The sequence below is a fragment of the Nyctereutes procyonoides genome, unplaced genomic scaffold, assembly GCF_905146905.1.
Source record: "Nyctereutes procyonoides isolate TBG_1078 unplaced genomic scaffold, NYPRO_anot_genome, whole genome shotgun sequence".
Taxonomy (NCBI): Eukaryota; Metazoa; Chordata; class Mammalia; order Carnivora; family Canidae; genus Nyctereutes; species Nyctereutes procyonoides.
The window spans coordinates 53,590,145-53,602,271 of record NW_026575043.1 but is presented as its reverse complement, the minus strand read 5'-3'; the positions used below and the strand labels follow the sequence as shown (position 1 = coordinate 53,602,271).

Genomic DNA, 12,127 nt, shown 5'->3' with positions numbered 1-12,127 from the left:
CAACCCAGTGGGGGGAAATGCACAAAAAATGTAAATAAATAATAAACAGAAAAGGAAATAAGGCAACTCTTAAATATATAACAAGGCTATCAATCTCATTCATAGAGAAATACAAAATAACCTAAATGAAGAGGCAACTTTTTACCTGTAAGATACAAGATCAAAAGGTTTGGTAATTGCTGGCAAAAGTACAGGGGGGCAATTTGTTATCTCCTCCATAGAGGGCAACTTAGCAATAAGTCTCTAATATGCTAATATGGATACTCTATGACCAAGCAAATCCACTTCTAGGGACTTATCAGGCTAATTGACATAACTTGCACATGTGTGAAATCACATTTGTACAAGACTATTCAAGGCTGTATTGTGTGAACTAGGGAGAGACAGTAAACAACCCAAGTGCCCATCAATAGGGAACCAGCCAAATAAATTATGGCATATCCATACAATGGAGTGCCATGAAGTCAAAGATCAAAGAATGTTGAAGATTTGGGGAACTTATATGGAAAGGTCTCCAAGGTACATGGTGAAGTGAAAGGCAAGGCACGGGGTGCCTGGATGGCTCAGCAGTTAAGTGTCTGTCTTTGGCCCAGGGCGTGATCCGAGGGTCCTGGGATCAAGTCCCACATCGGGCTCCCTGTGAGGAGCCTGCTTCTCCCTCTGTCTATGTCTGTGCCTGCTCTCTCTCTCTCTCTCTCTCTCTCTCTCTACCTCTCATGAATAATAAATAAACAAAATCTTTAAAAAAAAAAGGCAAGGTACAGAACAGTGAGTATATCAGGCTGCCATTCCTATGAGCAGAAAAAAAACACATATGATGCTGTGTTAATAGCACAGACTGGAGGTAGACAATCTTGGTTCAAATCCTGGCCATTCACCTAATAACTTTGTGATCTGGGGCAAGCCATATAATCAGTCCCATGTACTTCAGGATGTTCACCTCTGGAGTGGGCATCAGAAGAGTATGAAGAGTATTATGATAATTATGATAATTAAATGAGTTGATTCATGTAAAAAGTGCTTAGAATTAAGAAACCTATTTGAAATATCTTTAGAAACACCTGGTTGGCTCAGTCAGTGGGGTGTCTGCCTTCAGCTCGGGTCATGACCTCAGGATCCTGGGATTGAGCCCTGTATGGGGATCTCTGCTCAGCAGAGAGTCTGCTTCTCCCTCTGCCCCTCACCAACTCCTGCTCTCTCTCTCTCTCTCTCAAATAAAATCCTTAAAATATAAATAAAATAAAATAAAATAAAATAAAATAAATAAAATAAAATAAAATATCTCTAGAAGGACATACAAGAAACTGACAACTTTGAAAATGAAAATGGAATAGCTGGATTAAGAGGAACAGTTTCACCACTAATTCTATTTTTTGAATACTGAACTATGTAAATTAATTAAACTACTCAATAAATAAAGTGAATTTTAAAAAATTTAAATCAACAACTGATGGGGCACCTGGGTGGCTTAATCAGTTAAGCATCTGACTCTTGGTTTCAGCTCGGTCATGATCTCAGGGTCATGAGATTGAGCCTGGTGTCAGCCTCTATGCTGGGCATGTTGCCTGCTTGGGATTCTCTCTCTCCCTTTCTCTGTCCCTCCCTCATCCAACTTGTGCATGTGTGTTCTCTCTCTTCTAAAAAAATTTTTTTAAATAAATAAAAATCAACAACTGAAGTAATTTTCCACTGAAGACTCTGTGCTTCCCCGTGCCACTTGCTATGGTGCTTGCAAACCTGGTCATGGCCACCCCTGCTCCCTCCACCCAGCTGAAGTCTGCTGCCCCTCGCCCACCTCGGGGGTCGGCTGTGATTGTTTCCCTGCTCAGCGAGATCTTGCCAATGATGTCGTCGTGCCTGTGGAAAGGCGGGCAGGTGACAGTGTAAGTCATTAAGCAGTGAAAGCAGGCAGTAAGGGCTGGCTGGGTGGATACTTTGCTTCGGGGCACCCCGCCTTCCCCCAGGTGCCCAAGCATAGGTCCCCAGGGCACACACCCCACTGTATCTTCGTCCAGAACATAGAAGGCCAAATGATGGAAATCCAGGGGCAGGTGTACGGTATACTCCTCCCCCCAGAAGGGGCTCAGGCTCCGCCAGACAGTTGCTGTCCTACAAAAAGAGGGCACAGGGGGCTGGGGACCCTTGGGCCACACAGGTGGAAGACACCTGGGGAGCCCCACACATACACACACACACATCCATGATGTGCATAGATATACACACAAATGCACACAAGGAGGGATGCCTGGGTGGCTCAGTATGGTAAGCATCTGAACTTGATCTCAGCTCAGGTCCTGATCTCAGGGTCATGAGTTCAAGCCCCCTGTAGGGCTCCATGCTAGGTGTGGAGCCTACTTAAAAACAAAACACAAATACACACAGAAACCCCAACACCCATATACCCTGAGACCTACATACACACACACACACACACACACACACACACTCACACCAGGATACACCCTGAAAGAGAGACACAGGTATACCAAGAAAGCCAGAGACACATTCCTGTATGCACAGATACACATAAGCATCCTCAGAAATTTCTAGAAATGCACATCTATGTGTTTCTACATATGGATACACGCAGATACACACAGAGAAAACAGACACATTCACACAGACACATAGATCAAAAGGAAAATGCTCAGCACATAGAGATACACAGAAACCCACAGACACACACTGACATGCATAGTGATGGATGGCAGGTACGCACACACAGAATCCCAGAGCATAGTAACTGACAATGCACAAACTCCATTCATTCATTCCTTCACTCCATAGACACCGTGACTGCATGCCAAGCCTTGTGGGCGATGGAGAATCAGAGGAAGAGGTGCCAAGGTCCCTGCCCCCACAGAGCCCCCCTCAGTGGGCAAGTGCTCCCTCCTGAGCTCTTGTGACACACGACAGCAAGAGAAGTCCTGTGATTTAGGTTAGCTCAGTGGCACCTGGCTTGGTCTGGGGATGTGGGTAGGAGGAGTCAGAAAAGGCTTCTTGCAGGAGCTAGTCAGGCAAAGGAGGCAGAGAAGATGAGGGCAAGATGGTTGGAACAGCATGTGCAAAGGCCCTGAGGCAGGGGTGAGCTTGTTGAGTCTAAGGAACAGGAAGGTGCGGGCTGAGAAATGGGGAAGTGTGGGGGGGCCAAGAGCCCATGAAGTCAGCAGGAGCCAGAGCACTCAGGAAGCAAGAGGGAACCACAGGAGGGTTAGGGACCAAGACAAGCCTAAAACAGACACACACAGAGAGCATCTTCCCCGACACCCCTTCACCCAACACTTCCCTTTACCCAGCAGGGAACAAAGAACCTACTTTGCCCAGTGAAGACACACTCAAATCTATTGCTGCAGAATTTGGTCATACACTGGCCACTCCTTTCTTCCCTTTCCCCACACTCTTCCCCAACAAAGTGTGAACATGTACACATGCATGTATGCACAGATGCACACTGTGCCCTCTACCCCAGCCCAGGGCACCACCATCAGAGGTCCCTTCTTCCCAAACAACCTGTTCCTCCTGTCCTGGTCTTTTCCCAGCTCGAAGTCTCCCGCAGAGCACACATGGGGAGATGGCAGCCTGGGATCACACAGAAAATTCTATCTGTCTGTCTGGGGGGTTTGGTATCACAGCATGTGGTGAGGGGGGAGCATGCGCATAGCAAACAATGGACGGGGGTCAGCTGGGATGCTGCAGGCTGACACCCCTCCCCAGGAGGGCTTCCCCACCCCCAGCTCCCAGACCATCTGGACCAGAACCAACACCAAAGGCATCCTGAATCCTGCTGTCTCCATAGGAACCCAGGCTTCAGCCAGCCGCCCACCTGCCCACCCACGCCCCTCAGGCCTGCGGGGCCTGAGAGCTGTCCCCCGACCTACGGGGGTGGGGACCAACTACACCCAGACCCACCTCCCTCCACCCCCACCCAAAACTCACTCATGCATCAACCCCCTCCCGTCCTCACATGTGTACCCAAACAAGCAGACACTGGTGCTCACATGTGTATGCAGGGCAGACCATGTGTGTGCAAACACTCAGCTACACACACACACACACACACACACACACACACACACACACCACAGACTGTATGCAATGTGAGCCTGTGAGCTGCATACCCCCAGGGACATGCACATGTGGTCGCAGGCATTCACGCCAGCCCTCCAACACCCACCCCCACACTCAAAAGCAGGCCCAGCTGGTTATGCATGCACGCGCGTGCGCGCAGCGCGTGCGCGCGCGCGCGCACACACACACACACACACACACACACACACACACACACACACACCCTGGTGCCCGCAGCACCCAGCAGGCCCGGAACCAGCCAGCCCAGCCAAGCGTGAGATGCCCGCCTCCGGGGAGGCCACTGTGGGAGACACAGGCTGGCAGCCGCTGAGTCAGCCTCAGGACAGGGGCAGGGACATCATCTGGTCCAGGGGGACCGTGTCGGCCAGGTGGTGGGGCAGGATGGCAGGAGGAGCTGGCAGTCCCAGCTGTCTGTCCCCAGAGGGGCCAAAGCACATGGCGTCCACCGTCAGCCCCACATGTCCACCCTCGGCGTAAGCCTTGTCCTTGCCCCGCTCCTCTTTTCAACATGCAGTCTTGTGCCTGGACACCCCAGGTCTAGGAGGAGCTCCTCCTCCATCCCCTGCCCTGTTCCTCTTTCCCCAGGCCTGGCCTCTCCACTCCTCACCTGGCCACCACCTCGTCATCCACCTTCACGATGCAGTAGGGGTCACTGCTCCCAGACCTGCAGAAGGAGGACGTTCAGGAGGGAGGTTGAGAGGGCAGCCACGAGTGGAAGTCCCAATCCACCCACATTATACGTACGGATAGGGGCAACTGCAGCCCAGAGAGGGCAGGGTACTGGCCCAGGGTCACACAGCGAGTCGGGCTAAGAGGCAGAACCTCAGGGGACCAGCAGGAGATGTCATGGGTGCACAGCCCACCCACCGCAAGCCTGACCCACCATGCATGGGCTCTCTGGGCTTCCACCCAGAGAAACAGAACACTGAGGCATGAGGCCAGAAAGTTCCCGGTGCTGGTCCTAGGCAGCCCGGAGCTGTGGCCAACAGCATGTGCTGGAGAGGCATCCTGGCTTTGTTACCTGCTAGCTGCCGAACCCGGTAAGGCTCCTCCTCTCTGTCTGTGGGTGCCAGCTTTCCCTCTCTCTAATGTTAACACACATCTCTTGGGTGGGCTGGAGGAACTAAAGGAGGTAATGCATGGGGTGGCGGATGCATCACAGGCTGGCCCCAGAGCTCTCCCCCGGGAGCCTCAGCGCTACCCTCTGGAGAAAGCATTGCCCATCCCAGCTTTTCATTTCCATGGGACTTTCCCTGGGGACGGGGGGCTCCCAGTGCTTGGCCCACTGGGGATGCACCTCTGCTGGCAAAGACCAGGGCACCCAGATCTCAAAACTCAACCAATAGCAGCACAGATGCGCTGCATCCCCTTGAGTAGGCATGAGCCACAAGCCAACCAAAGCCAGCTCCATCCCCCTTTCAAAATAAGAGTTACCAGCCCCCTCCCAAGCTGCCCCTAGGGTCCTCATGTCCCCTCTGTCCCATCACACACAGGCCTCCTTTATCTTCCACCAGCCTCAGTCCAGCCTCAGGGCCTCTGCGCTTGCTGTTGCATCTAAAATACCCTGTCCCTGATCTTATCCTGGCTGACTCAGTCCAAAAATCACCTCACCAGAGAGACCACTCCCAGCCCCCTCTATCATTTGTAAAATTGACTCCGATCCTTCTGAAGGCATCTTGTTCCCCGTTTCTCTCTGTGTTTAGTTGTCTTCCTTGCTTCCTCAAACTTCTGGGGGAGCCCCCACCCTCTCTATCTGCCACTTCCAACCCAGAGATGCCACAGGATTTCAGGGAGGGGGCTGTTGGTGCCAGGAGCCAGCTGTGATCTGAGCCTTGTCTGCTGGACAAGTCCTTCCTTAGGCCTCAGCTCCCTCTGTGTGGGTGCCACCATGCCTCCACTTCCCCATCTGGCCTCATCTCAGAACACCTCAGACTGGGTGGTGGCCTGTGTCCCTGCATTCTTTTCTGGGTTCTACGCTTGAGCCCCCTTCTGAGTAGTGCCCTAAGCCTCAGTTTCCCCTTCTGAATCTATTTCAAACCCACTGGGCTGAGTAACCCTGGCAGCCTCAGTTTCCTAATCTGGCTCTCCCTGGGGGTTGCCTGTGGCTGGGTAATCCCTATATCTCATTTTTCTGGCTCGGGTCCTCTATCCCGAGCCTCTTTTAGATATGGTCCCATTCCTCACTTTCCCCAGCTGCAGACATGGGAAGATTGGCCGGGATCCGACTAGCAAAGAATTGGGAGACACGTCCCCTTCCATCACCCAGGCCTGACCCTGGGGCCCCTCTTGGGAGCCAAGCTGGCTAGTCAGCTCCACAGCACTGACGCACGAGGGCCTTATCAGGCTCCCATCAGGTAGGAAGCAGCAGTGGCAGGAGGCGTGCCCCTTCCAGACCCTCGATCTCTCCAGACCTTTGGCCTCTCCCACGGCCCCTGCCCCAACTCAAGTGTGGGAAAGAAGGCCCCTCGGCCACCGCCTGCCCAGTGTGGTTTACACACTGGAGTAGTCAGAGCTCAGATCCCAGCTGTGTGACCTCAGGCAAGTGACTTTGCCTCTCTGGGCTTCAGTGTCCCCCATTTAGAAACAGAAATGCTAATAGGGCCACAGGAAGTGTTGAACACAGAACCCGGCACAGAGGAAGCCCTGGACTACTTACAGCTGCTATTATTACTAATACTACTACTCACAAATTGTCAGTTGAGGCCTCCTCCAGAGTCAGGTCAGGCCCTGCCCTCAAACCTGACAAGGCTTCAAGGCTTCGGAACAAGCCTGGGCCCTTTCCCATAGGAGACCAGAGAGAGAACACACCCCCATCCAAGAGTCTCCATGGGCATGGAGATCTTGGCAAGCTCTGAGGACGGCCCTTCTTGAAGAAGAGAGCCAGCAGCTAGAGAAACTGAGGCAGGGTGGCTGTATCCTCCACTAGGGTTAGTGACTCCTTCCCACCTTTGCTCTGGGGCTCACCTGGGCCCTGGAACTTGGGGGAGGAGGGGTGGCCAAGAGATGCAGGAACCAGATGAGTCAACTCCCTCTGCAGGAGAGGCAGAAGGAGCCCCGGGAGCCGTGTCCAGGGCCAGGGGCACCACCTGCCACTCCCTCACGGCCCTCACCCAGGATCATGAGATGGAAACCTGATTACTCCAGGGGCCCCCCCTTCAGTCGTGCGGCAGTTCCCAGGCCCCCATTCCTGGCCTCACTGTCGCAAAAGTTCCAGAATGCCATTCTCAGAGGCTCTGAGAGGGTGTCCCAGAAAGAGGGAAGCAGGGGCTTGTCCAAAAGCTGCATTCACACAGCAAGTGCTCTGCTTTTATCCCAAGTGCATATTTATTTGGGGTAGCTGATGAGGATGAGGGGAAGCTAAGACTGCTCTCAGCAGCCCAGAGTTGGGGAGGGGCAAGGTTCATGAAATCAGAGGCAGGGGACCCTTCACTGGGGACCCTCAGCTGGGGGGAGTCAGGGCATAGCTAAGCCCTAATCTCCACTCAGGTAAAGGCTCAGAGTCCAGATTTCTGCTCACCTTGGCCATGGGGTAAATCCTAACAGGGTCTCCATCTCCATAGCGGCTGGGGGCTGGGTGGCTCCTGTCCAGAGCTCCCATTGTCCAGGCAGGAATTTGAGACCCAAGAGGACCAGGTTCAAGGTCACACAGCTGATGCCCTGCCAAGGATCCCACACCTGTCCCAGGTGCTGACACCTCAGCACCCCTTCTGGGCTCCAGGCCAAGCAGGAGGGGGATCCCTCCCGCCATTCTGCTGATTCGGCAACTGCTGACTCAGCCCTGGAGGAAGCAGAGCCAAGGACTGGTACCAAGGGGAGCCCAAGGGTCCTCCAGCTCCATCACACCTGGCTGGGGAGGGTGCTACGGTGGAGGTGGGGTGGCTCTCCAAGCAGCTCAGCATCCAGGGAAGGCCCACACAGGGAGTTCCTAGCTGGGGAGCACAGGGCTCTAGGTAGAAAGGACTCCAGATTGGTGTCCCCCCCACTCCCCATCCCCACACTGGCTGGTGAGCCACCTGATGACTATCTGCGAACCTAAACACCAGATGCACACGGAGGAATCCTGGGACCACCCGGCACTCTGGGCCTTCTTCCCAGGGTTCTTTTGATAGGCACCCACCCTGGTCTGGAGAAGCCCCACCTCCGGCACCTGCCTTAACTAAGGAAGAGACGACACCCCCTCCCCACCCCGGCCGCCCTCCAATACTCTCCGCAGCTCCAACAAAATCCGACCTTCTAATAATCCCCTTTAGTACAGCCCAGGAACAAAGACACCCCACTTCCTGGGGGCAGAGTGGTGCATCTGCTAAGTCTGGGCGCCCCTCTGCACTAGGTTTCACGATGGGCATGGGGCCTCTAGCCCCGTGAGGGCGGACCTGCCCCAATACTGGGTCTTAGACGAGACAAGAGCGCCCCCCCCCCGCCCACCTCACGGGCCCTCCCAGGCATGCGGCCCTCCCCCCTCCCACGTGCGGTGCGCCCCTCACCCGGGACCCGACCCGGGGTACTCACACGTCCTTGGCGGGCAGCGCCCGACCCTCCACCACGCGGACATTCAGGGAGCTGCTCTTGGCCATGGCGCCCAGCCCCAAACTTTAAGCGCCGAGGGGTGCCCAGGTGCCGAGGCTGCACCGCGGAGGGGGCGTCTACATGTCACCAGCTGCTGTCCCGGGGTCCCAGCGCCGCCGAGGCGAGCCGCGAGGAGCCAGGCGGGAGCTTTCCGGAGGAGCAAGAACGGGTGTCCAGGGAGGGGGAGCCCCTCGCACTCCACAGGTAGGAGGTGCGCGCGGAGCAGGCAGGGCGCGCGCGGGGGGCACCGCGGCTCCAGCCTCGCAGTCTGGCGCTCCGGGTGGGCGGGCGGGGGGCGGGAGGGGCGACCCAGGGCCCTCCCCCCAATCCCGCCTCCCGCGTGCCTCCCGCCCGTCCCCGGGCGCCCTCGCGCGCCCTCTGCCGGCACCCCAGCCCAGCGCGGCGCGTCGGGGCTGCCGGGAGGGGGCGGCCCGCCCCGCGGCGTGGGGCTCAGAAGACCCAGCGCGCCCCGCCCGCCCCCGCCCGCCCCCGCCCGCCCGGCGCCGCCTGCTGGGCCCCGGCTCCGCGCCCGCTCGGGAGCGGTACCCGCGGGGGGCGGGGGGCGGGGGGCGGGAGGCGTCGCTAACGAGGGAGTCGCACCTGCGGCGGGGCCGGGGGCGGGGCGGGGGGGGGGGGACGCTGCGCGGGAAGAGCGTCGGTCCCGAGGCAGGGGAGGGGCCTCGCGCATCCCCTTCGCTCTCGTTTAGTTTCCAATTAAACCCGGACTGTGGGACCGGCGACGGCTCGCGCGTCACGGGCTGGCCCCGCGGGGGAGGCGGCCGCGGCCGGAGGGGGGGGGAGGGGAGGGCAGGGGAGGGAGGGAGGGGAGGGCAGGCCAGGCCAGGCCCGGCCCGAGGACAGCCAGGACAGCGGAGACCCGAACACTTACCGCGCCGGCACCGTTCTGAGCGGCTCACGTCCCCGCCAGTATTCTCCGCGCTAAGTCCTGATGCACCATCGCCCCCTTTCTACGGGCACAGAAACGGGTTCAGAGGCATTAGATGGCCCGGGGAAGGTGGCAGGCAGGAATCGGCTGGCTGTCCTGGATTTGAATCCTGACTCCACCACTTGCTGGCTGTGTGGCCTTGAGCAAGTCACCGAACCTCCTCTCTGTGCCCTGGCTTGCTTTCCTCATCTGTTCAACAGGAGTAACTATTTTGCTCACAGGGTTTTGAGAGAATTCGATGTGTTAAGGCAGGTATGAGAGAAGCAGATACAGTCCTCAACACAGTCACAGGCACACAAGCAGCTTATGGGAAGCATTTGCTACTATTATTATCACTATTGCCCTTCCAGGCATAACTCAAATGTCACCTCTTCTAGGAAGACTTCCAAGATGCCCTTCCAACCCAGACAGAGTTTTTCTTCTCTTTTTTTGCTGCTCCTCAGCTCAGCAAGTTTCAAAACTTGTAGTCTGAAAAACACAGTCGAAACAATGTGACAGGAAGAGCCTGTCCCAGGGCAGGTACTTACTCTATTTCTCCCCCACGAGTTTGTTGTGTACCTGCCTAAGAGTTCTTGGAAGAGCTGGCACCAAGCCTTACTCACCTGGGTCAGCCCAGGGCTGGGCACCAATGAGAAGGCCCCAGCAGAATGACTACAGCAGCCCACGCCCAGACAGGTGGGACCAGGAGGGCCCGTGGCCCAGCCACTGGAGTAGCCAGTGGTCTGCCTCCCAAGCTCCCTCCCCGACTTCCCACCCAGCAATCCTGCCAAGCTGGTAAGGGATTCGATCCCTGGAGTTCTCTCCCCAGCTGGCCACTGTCTGCTGAGTCCTCCAACTTCCAAAGACTGGGCCTCAGTTACCCCATCTGGGATATGGGTCTAGCAGGGCTGGCCCCAAGGCTTAGAAGTATTGCAGCATCCTTCATCAGGGTACAAGAGGTGATCCAGGGTCGGATCCAGAACCCCAGTAACCCCAAGGAAGTGTTAAATACCAGTAGTCCCCTCCAGGTGCCTTACTAGTCACTCCAGATCCTTCCCAGGGGAAAATGGTAGTGCTCGCTATTCAAGACAAGCGCTCTGTCCATTTTCCACCCCAACCCAGATGAGAGCTTTTGGCTAACCTCTTTTCTTCTGAGATCCTGCAGAGATCTCAGATAGGCTGTCCAGCCCCCAGGGACCCCTGATGGAACCTGAGGGCCTTGGTCCTGGGGCCACCTGGGATGCCAGCCAAACTGCCACCAGCCAACTCAGCCAGTCTTGCAGAGCTGAGCAGGAAGTCACATTCCCAGACGCCCCTCCCCAGGCCCCCAGGGAGGTTATGAGGGCTATGGAATGTGCCAGCCAGGCCTCCAGGGGGCTAGCTCTGTCACCTGTCCAATAACTGGCATTAGACCCTGAAACGCGCCTGGGGCTGTGGCCACAGTCCTCAAACTTTCCGAATGGCTCGGCCACTTCCTGTTGTTCTGAGAAGCTTTGACTTGAAACTGGCAGAGGGTTTGAGGTCTCGCAGGGCAGCTCCTGTCAAGGGACCAAAGGGGGAAGGGGGGCGAGAGAAGGAGTGTGACCTGCTGGAGGCTACCCAGCTCAGAGAGGGGAGGGTGGGCTTATGAGCACCCAAGCCTGGGCTGTCATGTGGGAAGGGTTTCACCTTTCCCAGGGCTTGTTGTGAGAGTTGATCAAGAGGCAGTGTAAGGCACCCAGCAGCATTCCTGGCACAAAGTAGGTGCTCAAGGAATAGTTAGCCTCTCCCCCCTCCTCTTCCCCTAAGCCCTTAAAGACAAACCTATAGTCATCTTCTTGCCAACTCCCTACGTAGTCTAGCACCTCTGGGATGCGCACAGCAAGTGCTGCATAAAACCTGAAGTGGCAGGAGATGCTGAGCTCAGTAATTAAGAGCAGAGGTTTTAGCATCCAGCCAAGCCAACCCAGGATGGAATCATGGCACCTACACTTATGAGCTGGGTATTCTTGGGCACCCTCTGGGTGCCTTGGTTTCCGTATCTGTGTATTGGAGATAATAATAGCACCCACCTCATCGTGTGGGTGTGAGGATGGGATGAAAAGAAGTCAGATGTTTAGCACAGCCGGGCACCCAGCCGGGTTCAGTGTCACGGCCATAGTAGGACTCCTGAACCCACTGCTGTGCCTGACACTGACCTCCTCTAGGTGGAACACCCGGCCTCACCCCGAATTCCAGGGATGGATGGAGCAACCATGCCTCATTAGCCAGCGTGGCTCCAGGCTGCTGAGCTGAAGGAATCCGGAGCCTTGCATCTCAGCTGAGAAATCTGATTGGGAGATCCCCAGGTCAGGCTCTTGTACCCTGATGGGCCCTACTGCCCAGAGTTTGCTGAGTCTCCCGTCACTTCACCTGAGAGGCTGGGCCTGGGACGCAGGGAGAGCTCCAGACACAGAGTAGAGGGAGCACCTCGTCTCAGAGCAAGAACCAGGGATGCGCACTACTGCCTGTTCCTGAGGGCCAGCTGTGCCCATGGCTTTGCAACTCGATGTTCAGCAATGCCACTGT

The 12,127-nt window shown here is 56.1% G+C and overlaps 1 protein-coding gene across 7 annotated transcripts in view; it reads right to left on the bottom strand.

Moving 5' to 3' along the window:
• RASAL1 (RAS protein activator like 1) overlaps positions 1 to 10,130 on the bottom strand; it is a 30,445-nt gene extending 20,315 nt beyond the window's left edge. For 3 of the 7 annotated variants that reach the window (XM_055322258.1, XM_055322263.1, XM_055322264.1), the window contains exons 1-9: positions 9,970 to 10,130; positions 9,545 to 9,623; positions 8,599 to 8,802; positions 7,933 to 8,018; positions 7,607 to 7,746; positions 5,111 to 5,212; positions 4,697 to 4,753; positions 1,996 to 2,109; positions 1,796 to 1,857 (exon numbers count right to left, since the gene is read on the bottom strand). In XM_055322258.1, the coding sequence (XP_055178233.1) occupies positions 1,796 to 1,857; positions 1,996 to 2,109; positions 4,697 to 4,753; positions 5,111 to 5,212; positions 7,607 to 7,746; positions 7,933 to 8,018; positions 8,599 to 8,641 (604 nt within the window). In that variant the 5' untranslated portion in view covers positions 8,642 to 8,802; positions 9,545 to 9,623; positions 9,970 to 10,130. The remainder of the gene's footprint in view (positions 1 to 1,795; positions 1,858 to 1,995; positions 2,110 to 4,696; positions 4,754 to 5,110; positions 5,213 to 7,606; positions 7,747 to 7,932; positions 8,019 to 8,598; positions 8,803 to 9,544; positions 9,624 to 9,969) is intronic. The other 4 variants (XM_055322260.1, XM_055322259.1, XM_055322261.1 and 1 more) reach the window with 4 other exon arrangements.
• Between the last annotated feature and the right edge of the window lie 1,997 nt (positions 10,131 to 12,127).